The sequence below is a fragment of the Oncorhynchus keta genome, chromosome 37 (assembly GCF_023373465.1).
Source record: "Oncorhynchus keta strain PuntledgeMale-10-30-2019 chromosome 37, Oket_V2, whole genome shotgun sequence".
Taxonomy (NCBI): domain Eukaryota; kingdom Metazoa; phylum Chordata; class Actinopteri; order Salmoniformes; family Salmonidae; genus Oncorhynchus; species Oncorhynchus keta.
The window spans coordinates 4,546,965-4,564,639 of record NC_068457.1 but is presented as its reverse complement, the minus strand read 5'-3'; the positions used below and the strand labels follow the sequence as shown (position 1 = coordinate 4,564,639).

Sequence of the window (17,675 nt, the reverse complement as noted above, 5' to 3'; positions counted from 1 at the left end):
AACAAAAGTTTCTCAATACTTTGTTATATACCCTTTGTTGGCAATGACAGAGGTCAAACATTTTCTGTCTTCACAAGGTTTTCACACACTGTTTCTGGTATTTTGGCCCATTCCTCCATGCAGATCTCCTCTAGAGCAGTGATGTTTTGGAGCTGTTGCTGGGCAACACAGACATTCAATTCCCTCCAAAGATTTTCTATGGGTTGAGATCTGGAGACTGGCTAGGCCACTCCAGGACCTTGAAATGCTTCTTACGAAGCCACTCCTTCGTTGCCCGGGCGGTGTGTTTGGGATCATTGTCATGCTGAAAAACCCAGCCACATTTAATATTCAATGCCCTTGCTGATGAAAGGAGGTTTTCACTCAAAATCTCACGATACATGGCCCCATTCATTCTTTCCTTTACACGGATCAGTCGTCCTGGTCCCTTTGCAGAAAAACAGTCCCCAAGCATGATGTTTCCACCCCCATGCTTCACAGTAGGTATGGTGTTCTTTAGATGCAACTCAGCATTCTTTGTCCTCCAAACACGCTGAGTTGAGTTTTTACCAAAAAGTTATATTTTGGTTTCATCTGACCAAATTACATTCTCCCAATCTTCTTCTGGATCATCCAAATGCTCTCTAGCAAACTTCAGACGGGCCTGGACATGTACTGGCTTAAGCAGGGGGACACGTCTGGCACTGCAGGATTTGAGTCCTTGGCGGTGTAGTGTGTTACTGATGGTAGGCTTTGTTACTTTGGTCCCAGCTCTCTGCAGGTCATTCACTAGGTCCCCCCATGTGGTTCTGGGATTTTTGCTCACCGTTCTTGTGATCATTTTGACCCCACGGGGTGAGATCTTGCGTGGAGCCCCAGATCAAGGGAGATTATCAGTGGTCTTGTATGTCTTCCATTTCCTAATAATTGCTCCCACAGTTGCTTTCTTCAAACCAAGCTGCTTACCTATTGCAGATTCGGTCTTCCCAGCCTGGTGCAGGTCTACAATTTTGTTTCTGGTGTCCTTTGACAGCTCTTTGGTCTTGGCCATAGTGGAGTTTGTAGTGTGACTGTTTGAGGTTGTGGACAGGTGTCTTTTATACTTATAACAAGTTCAAACAGGTGCCATTAATACAGGTAACGAGCGGAGGACAGAGGAGCCTCTTACATAAGAAGTTACAGGTCTGTGAGAGACAGAAATCTTGCTTGTTTGTAGGTGACCAAATACTTATTTTCTACCATAATTTGCAAAACAATAATAATATAATATATGCCATTTAGCAGACGCTTTTATCCAAAGCGACTTACAGTCATGTGTGCATACATTCTACGTATGGGTGGTCCCGGGGATTGAACCCACTACCCTGGCGTTACAAGCGCCATGCTCTACCAACTGAGCTACAGAACAATTCATTAAAAATCCTACAATGTGATTTTCAGGATTTTTTTTTCTCATTCTCATTTTGTCTGTCACAGTTGAAGTGTACCTATGATGAAAATTACAGGCCTCTCATCTTTTTAAGTGGGGGAACTTGCAAAATTGGTGGCTGACTAAATACTTTTTTTGCCCCACTGTATGTATGCCCATGCATCTATCAATCCAATGTTATCATGATTTGCTATCAGGGATATTATACTTTAGTAATCCATAATAACCTGGTGATGTAACAGTCTAGTAATTACATTGTCTTCCATATTCCTACAGATACCTTGTAACTGGAGATTCCTACAGTTACCGTGTAGGGCACTGCAAGGTCGGGTGACCAGGGTCATCTGGGACTGCCTCCTGGAGCCAGGTCGGTTCAAACATAGGTTAATGCTCCTCTTCATTCTCTTTCTACACTCACATACATTCCTTTCTTCCTAGATCTATGCTACATAACCCCTTCCTAATGAACAAACATTATTTAACACTACTAGAAATACAGGGTAGAATTCTGTTAGTTATAATTCTACGATAACTGTATACATTATTTAGTCATTATTCATTAAAAACAAGGATGTTTCAAGGATGGGGATGGGGTCCATCAACGCAGCAAGAGAGGCAATCCGTGTGCAAGAGATCTTCACCTCCTACTTCTTCAAAGAGGGTGCTGTTCCCTGGCAACACCATAGACTACACTATGCACAACCAAAGGCTCTTTTAAGAGCCATTCACATTGCAATAAGAGTAATCTTCCATTGACTTAGCAATGTCAACTGCAGTTATTCAATTTGCAGTTTCTCTCCCTTTGATTTCTACTTCTCATGTGAGGGTGCTGTTTAGGTAAGGGTGTGATGTCTGTACAAAAACCAAACAGGCTATTTTAAATCACCCATAATGAAAAAAAATTAGAACAATTAGACACCCTTTAACCTACACCTACACACTCATGGATCAATCTGGTTGATGGATTTTGTTGTGCAGTAAGCAGGCTCAGGTGGAAAACTGTGGCTCCTTCCACCTTCCAATAGTAAGACACTTCATTATTTCTATAACTACGCTATATTGTTTGTCCTTGTGGGTCCGTTCATGTTTTTCAGCATAAACTACTCTGCAGCCACTTAGTGTGGTGTGGACACCAGGTGAGGCCACATACAGATTCCTGTTGAACACTGTGGCTTTAACTACCTTATTTTCTCAATAACAGTCTCTCTCCTTCACTTCATCCCTCTCTCCCTAAATCCTATAGGTTATATCAGCTGTGTCGGTGAACCCCTCCTGCATCTGAACTGGCTATATAGAGGGCACAGCATGATCAGAGGTGAGAGGTCCCTTGGTCAGGTCAACAGGAAGTATTATTAAAGAGATGCTTAACATTGAAATACAGATAGAAATGCAGTAGTCCCAGAGTTAATGATCCAAGGTCAGTTTTGCATTTCACCTCCTGAATGATGACTAACAATGTTAGAATAAAAAATAAAAACCCAAGGCTTAAACATGCTCTCTCCATCTGTCTCTCATCTGCAGATGTTTTGATGTGAGAAGATGCCAACCCCCAGTCCCATCATTGCCACCTCACCCGCTTTTAAGATGACCTTTGGGCCGACGAGAGACACTATTATGTAATTGTGATGAACTGAGAGAATATTTAGGTAGCACTGTGATTCATTAATCATGTGATGCCTTCCCTGCTCCTATGTGCTTACCTCTTTCCCCTTCTGTCTTTTACACCTCTCTCACCACCTCCTCATTCCCTCTTCTGTTTTTATAATGCACAACATCTGTGCATTGAAGTACAGATTGAACTTATTTTTATAGTGATCTTTTCAATAAAGCGTTTCACATTCTCTACTGGTTGAAATGAAGTGTAATGTGATGAAAGACTCCACCTATCCTGTGTTTATCAGATCAATGCAGATGAAGAGCATTAGATATTGAGATGAACCGGTTTTAGAGTATTTACATGATGCATAGGAAGTGTAGTGTTCTGTTTTTGAACATTATATTTCTGGATATATGAATTAACTAGTTAACTCCTGTTTCTAGTCTATTAGTTACAATGTGTAACCATTGACGTCCCAGGACCAAGATTGGTAAACACTGTTGAAGTGTATAATTGTAATACATACATGCAGACACAGTCATTCAAAGACTGGAATTTGATGCTCCTGGTATTGGATATGACTGAAATATAATCTCAAAGACATTCATACCTAAACTGCACCTTTATTTACCAAGGTAGAGTACATGATCAGTGAATATATTAAATGTACAGGCTACAATGTGGTGATCTCATGCTTCATTAATGTCATTCAGTCTGTTTTGAAGTTTATACAACTGGCTATGATAGCTGAGGTTCATAGCTAGGTTCTGAACTAATATGTATAACAAACGTTTGGGTCCATACACAGATCAGCTAGATAGCTAGCTACACATGCATAGGCATACAGGGATTTTTATAATCCACTGCACAATAAACAAGAACATAGATAGCTACGTTATTTCATCTATCTGCAGCCAAATATCAGCAAAATTGTCCATTCAATTTGCAGTAAATTCTTCAGCTAGCTAGATTCTATACATCCACTGTTTCACAAAACTACAGCCTGGTTTGCTGGTTGTTTCAGGAGTCCATAAAACAACCAGAATGACAATTTCATACTCATGTCACAACACCCATAAAGCTAGCCCAGCTAGCTGGCTAATGTTAGCTGGACAGCTAGCTGGCTAATGTTAGCTAGACAGCCAGCTGGCTAAATCACGATTTTCGTAAACGAACTTTACGATAAAAAAAATGCATAATCGTTTGTCTCTACATTAACTAACATTCCTGTCAACTGTACATGTTTTTTTGCATGATTCGTTATGACGTTATAATCCCTTCCATTTGCTTCCATTTTAGTATTTTTTTCCGCCATCTTTGATTCTGTGTAGGGGTACCCCATCTCTCCTCGTATTTCTGTCAGCCATCTTTGATCCAGTTCAGTTCTGTGTAGGGGTACCCCTCTCTCTTAGTATTTCTGTCCACCATCTTTGATCCAGTTCAGTTCTGTGTAGGTGTACCCCATCTCTCCAAGTATTTACGTCAGCCATCTTTGGTTCAGTTCTGTGTAGGGGTACCCATCTCTCCTAGTATTTCTGTTCCGCCATATTTGATCCAGTTCAGTTCTGTCTATAGGTACCCCTCTCTCCTAGTATTTCTGTCTGCCATCATTGCTGAAGAAAGTCTAACAGTCACTAGTGCAGCAGCAGCCTACCCTGGTCCTAGTGCCGGCCCGATCATTAGTTTAAGATGCGATGGAGCAGTTGACGAAAAAAGGAAATCACATAAAGAAATATATTGACTGATATTGATTTATTTAGTGGGGGCTAATTAATATTTTAGGCCTATTGACGTCAAAGATTCCTACCCTTTAACTTGTCTGAAAATTAAATATACATTTACCCAACTGCGTTACCCACTCCAGTCAGCAGATGGCGGTCTGCAACTTTAAGGCAATGCTGTTAGTGTGACGTATAATCTAGTGGACGGAACGCTTCTTTCAACAGCAGCAAGTTAGTCAGCCACTTCGGTAGATTGCTAGACGAAATAGCTGAACCAATAAAGCTCTTTAGACGCGTTAGTGTATATTAGTCACTGTGTTTTAAAACCACTTCTGTCGTCTAGTTAGTTATCCGATTTAATTTAATATTTACGGTGTTGTTGTTATTATTCAGCTAGCGGACTGGTTAAGTTAGCATTAGCATAGCTAACATCCCGACCATGCGGTCACGAAGCTACTCTCCTTCTAATGAAGAGGATATCACAGTAAAACAAGAAGTAGAGTGTGAGGCTGTTACTGTGAAAGATGAAGACGCGTTCAGAGTGAAAGAGGAGGAGGATGTTACAGTAAAAGGAGAGGAGGATGCAGTTTATGGATTGGAGGAGTGGGAGATGACTGTTAAACCGAAAAAGGAGGAGGAAGAAGAGAAGAAGGAGGAAAATGGATATCTGGGCCCGGTTTCCCAAACGCATCTTAAGGCATCCAATGGTTCGAACGGTGAATTTAGCCATAAGATGGTTTTGAAAAACCGTTCCCTGATTAACACTAGTAAGTACTGTCCTAAAAACAGAGGCACAAACTCTGCAGTTGTTGAACTGATGTTTGGTGTTAAAGCGGAAATCTGCAATTGCTACATCCATATTGTGACTTTTAAATTATGTATTTATAGCCATTGATTTTTGAAGAATATAACACATGCTTCATGAGCTTAGTTCAACTTTTGTACCCCATCGGATCCCCAAATAAGCTTTTTTTACTCTAATGTTTAGAAACAATGTAAATCAACACCGTATAGCCTCAACATGGTTAAAACATTGTTAAAACTATAATGTTGATATCATGGTTGCTCAGTCCTTGCATCCATAGGTCTGTCTGTAGTTACATTTCTCCAACCCCATAATCATCTGTTTACCAAAACAGTGGTGAAATTACAGATTTCTTATTGTCTGAACTGCAGATTGCTGGGTTTTGTATTTTTTTTAAACAGCAACAAAATGGCTGCACAGAGACTCTGTTTGGTAAACATCTGAGGGATGGGGGAAGGAGAAGTGTAACATCTCTCAGATTCATAGAGAACGCTATTGTAGAAACCGTAACCCAACATCTAGCGACCTCGTCAAGAATTTCAGACATCTTGTTGTAACACTTAAAGGTGTCGGCTTGACAGTCGCTGGACCCAGGTTTGAGTTCAGCTCAGGGCTACCCCCTGAATTCACCACACTATGAATACAACGACTGGCCATGCATGAGGTCATAATGATAGTTTAACCAGTTTTCTAGGCTATATAGTATATTCTAGATTTCATCCATGATGTCATAATAATAGTTTAACCAGGTTTCTAGGCTATATCATATATACTAGAATTCAAATCAAATTTTATTTGTCACATATACATGGTTAGCAGATGTTAATTGCGAGTGTAGCGTAGATGGTGTCGAGTACAGTATATACATATGAGATGAGTATGTAAACAAAGTGGCATAGTTAAAGTGGCCAGTGATACATGTATTACATAAGGATGCAGTAGATGATAGAGTACAGTATATACGTATACATATGAGATTAATTGTGTAGGGTATGTAAACATTATATTAGGTAGCATTGTTTAAAGTGGCTAGTGATATATTTTACATCATTTCCCATCAATTCCCATTATTAAAGTGAATTCATCCATGATGTCATAATAATAGTTTAACCAGGTTTCTGGGCGATATAGTATATTCTAGAATCCATCCATGATGTCATGATGCTAGTTTGACCAGTTTTCTAGGCTATACAGTATATTCTAGAATTCATCCATGATATCATAATGCTAGTTTAACCAGGTTTCTAGGATATGTAGTATATACTAGAATTGCCAGTGAAGATTTACTGTGGGGGTCAAATTGTTAGAGCTGTTGATAAGTCATTGTGTCATTTATTTCATGCCATTACATCAATATGCCCAACCAGAAGAGAGAGAACTCTTCCTGAACCACCACCTCCTGCTGGCGATCATGAATTCTGACGGTGCTGTTAATAGTCGACACAAGTAGTCGGCAACCTACATTTGGAGTGCAAATTTATCTTACCATTTATACTGGTCTGCACTGATCTGATTTTAATATTCACATTTTCATGGAACCGTTTCATGTAATTGATAATAGTATCTCAAAATCATTGTCTGCGATTAATCTACATTCTAAATGAAAATGATACAAGTCTAAAAGTTACTTTTATTGCCATTGCCAACTATGTAAAAAATTGCAAATACATTTCTTGTAAATCACATGGCCTGTCTCCAACGAACTTGAAACCTTGTATAAAATCATTCTGGGCTCTCGGTTTCCTGTGCCATTGAGTTCGGGACAGACACAGTTGTTGGCTATTTGTGGAAGGGATAAGAAGTACTCGGGTATTTTATGACATTTCCACTGGATCAGCACGTTACATTTTTCCCTTTGGTTATCGTGGGGGCAAGAGCTGGAAATGTTTTTGAAGTACTTTAAATAACTATTCTCACTTGCAATTGATTTTGAGTAGACTTTGTTTACTTGCTGTTTGAGGTGAAGAGAAATTTGCTATGAGAAGTTCCTCAGCTCATTAGTGGTGGTGCGTTAAGACAATCAGAAATACTATCAGACATCCCCAAATGGGCACATTTATAGGCCTAGATTTGCGCTCCGGCCAGGTAAACTAGTCCTACTTCTATATGCGTAGTAGGTCTATGTTGTTGTCAGGTTAAGTTATGGGTCCTACAGTAGGTCTACAGTGGGAAGAACAAGTATTTGATGCAATTTTATCCCTGCTGTCCTTACACAGTCCCTGGTCTTGGCCATTGTGGAGAGGTTGGAGTCTGTTTGATTGAGTGTGTGGACAGGTGTCTTTTAAACAGGTAATGAATTCAGGTGCTGTTAATACAGGTAATGAGTGGAGAACAGGTAAATACTTTTGTCATGCAATAAAATGTTAATTAATTACTTAAAAATCATACAATGTGATTTTCTGGATTTTTGTTTTAGATTCCGTCTCACAGTTGAAGTGTACCTATGATCAAAATTACAGACCTCTACATGCTTTGTAAGTGGGAAAACCTGCAAAATCGGCATTGGTATCAACTACTTGTTCTCCCCACTGCATGTTGTTGTTAGGGGTCCTACAGTAGGTCTAATCTGTTGTTGTTAAGGGTTCTACAGTGGGTCTATGTTGTTGTTAGGTGAAGTTATGGGTCTTACAGTAGGTCTATGTTGTTGTTATGTGAAGTTTTGTGCCAATTTGGCAAACACTTAGTGTACAAACCCTAATTGTCAGGCTGATGGATATGCTAGCCAAAGAGCATTTAACTTTTTTTTAAAGTATAAAGCAGTTGATTTGTGACAATAACACAAACATTATATTAAGTAGGACATTCAAGCGAGCCTTATAATTATAATCCAAAATAGTGTGAAATGCACTCATAAACAACCTGGAAATAGAGGTTACTCCCCTGAGTTTTCCCCCATTCACATTCAGAATACATTGTTAAAAACAAATCTTTGCTCGCCTTTTTTGCTCCTGGCAGATATAGTACATCCATAACTATCGGTTTCCTCATTGGCAGATATAGTACATCCATAACTGGCGGTTTCCTCATTAGCAGATATACTACATCCATAACTAGCGGTTTCCTCGTTAAGCAGGGAGGAGTTCCTACAAACAAATTGTGTATGCATCGCCCTCATGCCGCAATGTTAGCAAACACCGAAATTGTCCTATATTGGAGACCAAAAGTCGTCTGGCACATTGCTTAGGGTTTTCCACAACTTGAATACCTCAATCATCGATGTTACTACTAACGTGAAAACAAGGCAAAATATGACTATTCTTGCTCATTTTAACCTTTTTTTTTTTTTTACTTTTACAATGGATTTCTGCTGTTGTGGGCCTTTAACCATCTGTCTGACTTTGTTGTTCATCCAGGAGAGAGACTGGACTATCGTAGATCCTCTGGGGAGCTTCAACAACATCATGATGCTGACAAGGCAGAGAAGAGTCTCTCCACATCAGAACACCTCAAGAAACACCAGCAGAGACCCACAGGGAAGAGAATTCACCGCTGCTCTGATTGTGGGAAGAGATTCACCTCATCAGGCATTAAAATTCATCAGACAATCCACATAGGAGAGAGACCTTTTAGCTGTACACAACGTGGGAAGAGTTTTACTCAGTCAACCAGCCTGATATCACACCATAGAACACACACAGGAGAGAAACCTTATAGCTGTGCTCAATGTGGGAAGAGTTTTACTCAGTCAACTAGCCTGATATCACACCATAGAACACACACAGGAGAGAAACCTTGTCGCTGTGCTCAATGTGGGAAAAGTTTTACTAGATCTCGCTATCTAACTATACACCAGAGAACACACACAGTAGAGAGACCTTATAGCTGTGCTCAATGTGGGAAGAGTTTTGCTACTTCTAGCTATCTAACTATACACCAGAGAACACACACAGGAGTGAAACCTTATTGCTGTTATGAATGTGGCAAGAGTTTTGTTACTTCTAGCAGTCTGACTAAACACCAGAGAACACACACAGGAGAGAAACCTTATAGCTGTGCTCAATGTGGGAAGAGTTTCTCTACTTCTAGCTATCGAACTATACACCAGAGAACACACACAGGAGAGAAACCTTATAGCTGTGCTCAATGTGGGAGGAGTTTTACTCGGTCAACCACTCTGATATCACACCATAGAACACACACAGGAGAGAAACCTTATAGCTGTGCTCAATGTGGGAGGAGTTTTGCTACATCTCGCTATCTAACTATACACAAGAGAACACACACAGTAGAGAGACCTTATAGCTGTGCTCAATGTGGGAAGAGTTTTACTCGGTCAACCACTCTGATGTCACACCAGAGAAAACACACACAGGAGAGAAATCTTATAGCTGTGCTGAATGTGGGAAGAGTTTTACTCCGTCTAGCAAGCGAACTTTACACCATATAACACATACCGGAGAGAAATCCCAGCTGTGATCAGTTTGACCAGAGATAATCTGATAAAATACCTCGGATCAAACATCAGAAAATTCAAACATGAAGGAGTTGTTTCATGATATCAATGAATTCATGTCACAATGTTGTACAAGGAGTATTTTGATAATGTCACAATGTCGATCCGTAATCATTTGCCCCCTGTTCTATTGATTTCAACTTATATTCGCCTCACGGAAAAATCCAGGCTCTGAATTGAAAGAGTTACTATTTATGTGATTTAACAAAAAGTGGCTACCAAAAAAAGAGATGTGTTGGCGACCCACTTGAATCAAAATGAAGCAGTCTGTTTTATACAAATTGTCCTCTAACCAGAGATGTACACATTATTCCCAGGTTCCGTGTGGTTTTTGAGCTGTTGGTTTTAACAGGACGTCCCTCCTCTCGCACAAATGATTTTTGCGATGAGTTGTGACAAATAAGTGTTGTGTTCGTTTGTTTAGCGACCCCTAAATTTTAATGCATCACTCCAAAATGTAGCTGACTGTCTTCTGCAGGTAGTCCTCTAACCAGTGAGGGGAAAGATATCTCCCATTTCCATGTTTTTTTTTTTAGTTTCAACATCACGTATAACCTGATTTTTTTCCCCCTAATTGATATTGGGGATTTATTGTTACTTGTCAAAACAACAGTGTTTCTGATGCTTCTGCAGTTTATAAGGAGCTTGTTTAAAAAATACAAGTAATATGATTATTATTGATATGATTATTACAAACAGATGTTTGTGTTCATAGCACATTTTATGTTTAGGTTTTGAATATATCTCAAACTGTTTCTGAATATTGGTTATTGATTTGGAGACGTTAAAACTGTGTTTTGACATTGGGGCTATTCCACCGAGCAAAATGTTGTCATTTTTAAAATTACTTTAAAACAACGTAATTTCAACGTACTTTCAGTAGCCGAGTGGTTAGAGCGTTGGACCAGTCACCGAAAGGTTGCTGGATCGAATCCATGAGCTGACAAGGTAAAAATATTTTGTTCTGCCCCTGAACAGGGCAGTTAACACACTGTTCCTAGGCCTTCATTGTCGATAATAAGTTGTTCTTAACTTGACTAGTTAAATAAAAAGTGGACTAAATTTCTTGAAGCTAGTGAGTTTTCGGATTCTATAAATAAAATTTTGAAAGAAATAGTACTTTTGTATATTATTATTTAGAAATACTTGTTTTTAATTGTTGACAGCCAGTAGACACCATGTTTATATTGTAGAAGGTGAAGCATTGTAGTTGATTATAATGTGAAATGGAAGTTGTTGGTGGTGAGAACTTGTCCATCAAAAATATAGGATATATTTGTTGTCTTAAGGGGGAAGGTGTTACAGGCTTTGTATTTTCCATTTATGTTTTGAGGTTGGACTTTAGCTCGTTAGCACGTCTAGCTCGTTAGCACGTCTAGCTCGTTAGCACGTCTAGCTCGTTAGCACGTAGGACGCACTGATTGCTGTCATCTCGTTAGTATGTGTTACACCTGTGCTGGCTTGTCCATCTCATTAGTGGGAAGGTGTTTCACCTGAGATGGTCCAGGTTCTATTTAAGAGTGTCTGGCCCAGTGCTCCAGTTGTCTTGATAGATGTGGAGAGTCAACACCTTTAGTTTGCTCCACCTTTTTGGATTTTCTTTTTTGATTTGATTCCTGTTTATAAGTTTGAGGTGGTGGGACGGGTGCGCCATCGTCCGTGAGGAGATGGCGCAAAGTACATCTGGACCGTCGGTTCCGGGGATTGGACTGGCCAACACGGTGCGCTTTTCTTGGCGGGGAAAAGAGATGGAGCCTTGGGGGAGAGAAACCTTCGGGAGGAACATCCTAATGGGGCACCTAAAATTGAAGGTTAGAGATGTTCTCTGCCTTCAGGGGAACCCAATGGAGAAGGGGTTTGATGTAACCCTATATTTGGAAGAAAAACACAATGAGATTATGAAGACGGTGACGGAAAGGAAAGAAGGTCCCCTGTGTCATTACACGGTGACCAGCCTGGCAAGAAACAACTTCAGGGTGGTCACCATAACCATGTACAAGCCGCACGTGAAGGACGAAGAAGTGAGGGCCTTTCTGGGGAGGTACATGGACAATGTCTCTTCAGCGAGGTACCTCGGGGACTTCCTGGGTTTCTGGAATGGGAAGAGAGGCTTCCAGGCGTTACTCAGGGAGTCCCCGAAGAGTGTGGATGGCTACCTCCATCCTCCGGCGATGTTCTCCCTGGGGGCTGACAGGGGAACACTCTACTATGCACGTCAGCCCCCGTTCTGCAGGCGTTGTATGGCCTACGGCCATACCCTGGCCTCGTGCAGCAACAAGAAGTGTCGCTTTTGTGGGTCGGAAGAGCACGAGGCCAGGGAGTGTGACGAGCCCAAGGCTTGCCACGGGTGTGGCTCCCGAGAACACCTGTGGCGTGATTGCCTGGCTCGTCACAGGTCATACGCGTCTGCAGCTGGGGGGGGAGCGGGGGATGGGGGGAGAAAAGAAAGGACGCGTGCGGATTGTACGGATGGCACAGGGGAAAGGACGGAGAAGGACGAAGAAGGAAGAGGCGAAAAGAAAGAGGAGTGAAGATGGAAAGAAGGAAAAAGAAGGAGAAGAAAAAGAAGGCGGAAGAACAGGAAGGAGCGGAGAAGAGGGAGAGTGGGACAGTGGTGCGAGAAGGAGTGGAAGAGGGAGTGGTGACGGGGACGGAGGGAGGTGTGGAGATGGGAGGGGGAGATGGGGGGAAAGGAGTGGGGGGACAGCCTGCCAGGCTTCCTCGAGGTTGAAATTAGGGATTTGGTGGAGGATTTAGCGGGGATGGGACGTTGTGTCTCCCCGCTACCTCCTTCACCAAAGAAGAAAGGGATGGAGAGGGGGAGCTTGGCAGGTTGTGAGAGGGAGGGGGTGTGGAGGGGGGCTAAGAGAGTGGCGGGGGGAGGGTAATTTGTCCTCCCGGTTTGCCTCAGCCCCTTGCATTTTAGTGGATGACTCCAGTGAGGGGTCGGTGGGCTGTTTGCTAGAGGGATCCCAACTCCTGTTTGAGGAGATGGGGTCCCCTACATGCAGCCCCGAGGCAAACAGGGAGGGGGGGGGGGGTGGGGGGGGAGGGAGGACCCAACACACTGCCTGGGTCATGGGTTGGGATGGAGGACGGGGGGGCGTCAGGAGATGAGAGGACGTCCCCGCCGGTGGAGATGGACCAGGGGAGCATCGGGTGAGTCTCCTGTTTTTTTTTTTTTTGGGGGTTTTATTTGTTGTTAATAATTAAATGAATAGTTCGGTTTCTTTTTTAGTCTAAATGTTAGGGGTTAAGGAATAATGTTAAAAGGAGGGCGTTTTTGTTATTTAGAGGGTGTGGGGTTTGATTTCTGTTTTTTACAGGAGGTTCACCTGAGGGATGGTGGGGATGTGTGTAGATTTAAGAGGGAGTGGGATAAGGGGGAATCTTTTTGGGGCATAGGAGGGGTGCACTCAACAGGAGTAGGGATTTTGTGTGGGCATAGAGAGGTTAAAATAGAGAACACTTTTGTAATAATGCAGGGTAGAGTTTTGGGGATAGATGTTAAGTTTAGAGAAGCTAGATATAGGTTAATTGGGGTGTATGGGCCACAGGTGGCGGCAGACAGGAGGGAGATGGTGGACTGTCTGGCGCCCCTGTGTGTTACAAACAGGCACTTGGTGATAGGAGGAGACTTTAATATAGATTTAGGGGTAGGTGGTGATAGCAGTGCAGGTGCCATCTCTGGGCTAATGGCTTGCCATGGTCTGGTTGATGGTGGCCTGCACACTACTCCGGCTATGGTCGGTCCTACATGGCGCAACTCCAGGGGGGTTGCGCGGAGGCTCGACTACATTTTTGTATCCAGGTCTTTGGGTCAGTTGTCTGGGCGGCTGTTGCCTGTTTTCTTCACGGATCACGACGGGGTGTTCCTGCAGGTGGGGTTGCCAGTCTGCCTCTTCGGTAGGGGGTACTGGAAGTTAGATCGGGATATACTGGAGGAGCAAGCTTTCGTTGACGCATTTTTTGTTTCTTTCGGAGGCTTGACGGCCTCCGGTCCATGTGCGAGGGGTGTTAGAGTGGTGGGATTTAGTTAAGGGGAGGATAAGGGCTTTTATAATAGGATATTGTAGAAGGAAAAAAGGGAGGAAAGGAGGGAGGTGGATCGTATCCAAAGGTTAATTGAACTCGAGTACGAGGCAGGCAACCTCGGCGGGTCGATTGACTGGGAGAGATTCGCAGCCCTAAAGGCGCAGCTCAGGGAGCTGCAGGAGCAGTCTCGAGCTTTCCTGGAGCGTGCGCATAGTGGCTTTCTAGAACATAATGAGACTTGTTCCCCTATGTTCTTTAAGTCGGTTAGGGCCAGGCAGAGTAGGAAGGTAATGCATGGAGTTAGGGAAGAAAATGGTAGTATAGTAAGTAAACCAGAGGAAATGGTCAGGGTGACAACTGATCATTTCCAAGGTTTATTTAAGGAAAGGGAAATAGATGTAGAGCAGGGAAACGTGTTTTAGAACACTTGTCCCGGCGGTTGCCAGAGGACATTAGAGACGTGATGGAGGCCCAGATCTCACTAGAAGAGGTTGAGAGCGCTCTTAGGAGGATGGGAAAAGGGAAGGTGCCTGGGATGGATGGGCTGCCGGCTGAGTTTTACCTCAAGTTTTGGGGTATACTTGGACCAGTGGTTCTCGAAGTCTTGAAGGCCATCCTTGAGACGGGGGGTCCCGGGGGGATCAATGGCTGTTGGTGTGCTGTCACTTCTTTATAAGAAGGGGGAAGCAACTGACCTTGGCAACTGGCGGCCATTGACCATGCTGTGCGTAGATTACAAGATTCTTGCAAAGGTTTTAGCAGACCGGTTGCGCACAGCCCTTCCCTACGTCGTCCACGAGGATCAGACGTGCGGGGTAGAGGGCCGCTCTATAAGATGGAACCTACAGTTGATCAGGGATTCCATCGCTTGGGTTTAAGATAGAGGGCTGCCTTTAATGGTAGCAGCGCTAGATCAGGCGAAAGCTTTTGATCGCGTGAATAGATCTTTTCTATTCAGGGTGTTAGGTAGATTAGGATTTGGGGAGAAGTTTATAGGATGGATCCGTACTTTATATGTCGGAGCGGGGTGTCGAGTTAGTGTAAATAGTCACTTAGGTGACGTTTTTGACCTCTCGTCTGGGGTCAGGCAGGGATGCCCACTCTCGCCTCTCCTCTTCGTTCTGTACATGGAGCCTCTGGGGGCTGCCATTAGGGCAGACACAGGGGTGGAAGGCTTGTTGATCCCTGGAAGTGGTGGGCTGCGTGTTAAGATGACGCAGTACGCCGACGACACTTCCTTGCTGTTGTGCAAGGACTCGTGCCTGACAAGGTCCCTTGCCATCTTTGGGGATTTCACCCGAGTGTCGGGAGCAGTTCTGAACCATGCAAAGTCTTCCGTCAAGTTTTTCGGAAGATGGCGCGGTAGAACGGATGTGCCTGGGGGTTATCTCTCTGTGAAGGGGCCCTGAGGATTCTCGGGTTCATTTTGAGACCTCCGGCTCAGCGACGCTAAACTGGAACATGCGTATCGCAGTGGTACAGAGGAAGCTAGCAATGTGGAAGGCTAGGTATTTGTCTTTTATGGGCAAAGTCCTGGTCCTAAAGGTGGATGTGTTGCCGTCTCTTTTGTATTTGGCGTACATCTACCCATTGCCGGCTTGTCTGAGGAGGCCTCTAGTGAGGCTTGTGTTTCAGTTTATGTGGAGTGGCAGGTTCGAGTGGGTCGCTAGGGCACGCATGATCTGTCCCATCGGGGAGGGAGGTAGGGGGGTACCACATTTCCCCCTCAAGCTGGACTCAATTTTTGTTTCTTTCTTGTTAGCGGAGCTTGCTCAGCCAGTGATACACCCGTCCGGTTACCTCCTGCGGGTGTTCTTCTCGTATCAGGCGAGAAGCGTAATGGTGTGGTCTAACGCGGGTCCTCGGGCAGAACAGCTGCCGTGGCACTTTGGTCATGCGGCCCGAGTAGGTTTAGACCACAGGCACCTGTACGAGGAGGTCAGGCAGGCAGAGAGTCCTGCGCCCGTAGCGGGCATCTCGTCAGTGGTCTGGGAGGGAGTGCAGGCGCGGGGCCTGGACAACGGGCTCAAGGACCTGAATTGGTTGAACCTTCATAAGCGTTTGCCGGTACTTTCCATCTTGTACCGGTATAGTTTGGTGCAATCCCCCACCTGTCCAAGATCCTCTTGTGGCAGGGAGGAGACTGTGCGCCATGCCTTCTGGGACTGTGCCTTTGCCGGACTAGTCTGGGCTAGGGCACGGGTGATGCTAGGTGTGGTTAGGAGTGATTTTGTTTTGACATGGGCTAGGCTAGAGAGAGGCAAAGGGAGAGCAAAGGGAACGGATAGGGACAGGTTTCTGTTCTGGCTTCTCATGAGTCTCTTTAAAAAGGGAGTGTGGGAAGCCAGGAAGAATTTAGTCAAGACAGGGAGAGATTGGGGGGTGGAAGGGATAGTGAGAAGGGTGGAAGGTGATTTGAGGGGGAGGATGAAGAGGGAGGAGAGGAAGTGGGGGAAGCATGCGGCACGGGAGAGGTGGAAAGGGGGTTTAGGGCTGGGAGTGTTAGAGTGAGTTTGGTAAGGGGATAGATTAGGGAAAGGGTTAGGTATTGGTTAGGTATGACGGGGAGGGACGATGCTCCCCTGAGGTTTGTTTTTGTTTGATATTTTTGTAAATAGAATTCATTAAGAATGAATGAGAATTATGATTTTGTAATAGTATGAATGGTATTGATGGTAATAAATTATTTTAACCACTTTTTGGTGTGCTTCCTATCTTTAAGTTTCTTGTGGGTTTTTCTTTTGTTTGCTTCTTCTTGGGCAGATTTAGTGGGTGTCTTTTAGGTCCCAGTTGTTGTTGCTAGTCAACTTTCAGTGGACACCTCCATAGTGTCTTTCAGAACCCCTCCTAAGACCCAGCCAGTTTAGTTGTGGTTCTTGTCAGTGACTCTTTGTTAGTTTCCTCTTCTATTTAAATGACATTTCTGGTTTTCTTGCTGGGGAACGTAACAAACAATGGAGTACAAAAAGCTTATATTTTCAGTTGGATATTGCATCCAATTAACATTTTAATCAATGGCATTTCCTTAAGGTGCTCATTAGTCTTTCAGTTGTTGATCTTCTGTTTTATTAAATCTTATGTTGTGTACTAAATCATTCTGTTTATTTTCATTTTTTTATTTGTTTTTTTCCTGTGAAGCTATTGTGTTGCATCCATGTCTGAAATGTACTCTATAATTAAATCTTGATTTAAACATATTGCAAAACAAATTAACCCAATGACTGAAAATCAAGACTCTTGCAAGGCAACACATATCTTTGTATGAAAAACTGTAACTTCAGTTTTTCTCCCACTATGTCAAAATAGTGCATGGTATGTAAGTTTAGTATCACTTTTCAACCAACCCATTGGTTAAAAAGTAATTGAAATCAACAATAAGTCGAAGGACTCAACTACTGAAACAAATGGATCAATCTCACTTTTCAAGCCTGCTGAAGGTGTGGTAAACACCATCCCCGGCTCCACCAGGGGCTTGAGGTGGTCTCGCTCTGCTTATGTCATGTTCTGTGGCCTTGCCGTTCCATTTCTTGACTGCCCCTGCAACACAGAAACACTCAAAGTAATGGATATGGAGCACTGCCTCAGTTACACCTGGCACCTAAATGTGACTTCTGTCATCTGATCACTCCAACCTGCATTAGGTTCAGATCTACCAG

General features: G+C 43.3%; 2 protein-coding genes and 1 pseudogene across 2 annotated transcripts in view; all 3 read left to right on the top strand.

Annotated features, from left to right (window-relative positions):
- LOC127916588 (zinc finger CCHC domain-containing protein 3-like) overlaps positions 1–12,625 on the top strand; it is a 128,852-nt gene extending 116,227 nt beyond the window's left edge. The window contains exon 2 of the mRNA XM_052498882.1: positions 11,492–12,625. Within this exon, the coding sequence (XP_052354842.1) occupies positions 11,652–12,515 (864 nt within the window). The 5' untranslated portion in view covers positions 11,492–11,651 and the 3' untranslated portion in view covers positions 12,516–12,625. The remainder of the gene's footprint in view (positions 1–11,491) is intronic.
- The window catches only part of LOC127916584 (uncharacterized), a 33,240-nt gene extending 15,818 nt beyond the window's left edge, over positions 1–17,422 (top strand). Inside the window, exon 2 of the mRNA XM_052498877.1 lies at positions 15,528–17,422. Within this exon, the coding sequence (XP_052354837.1) occupies positions 15,528–16,530 (1,003 nt within the window). The 3' untranslated portion in view covers positions 16,531–17,422. The remainder of the gene's footprint in view (positions 1–15,527) is intronic.
- Positions 4,947–11,049, top strand: LOC118370078 (zinc finger protein 180-like; annotated as a pseudogene).
- Positions 17,423–17,675: the final 253 nt, after the last annotated feature.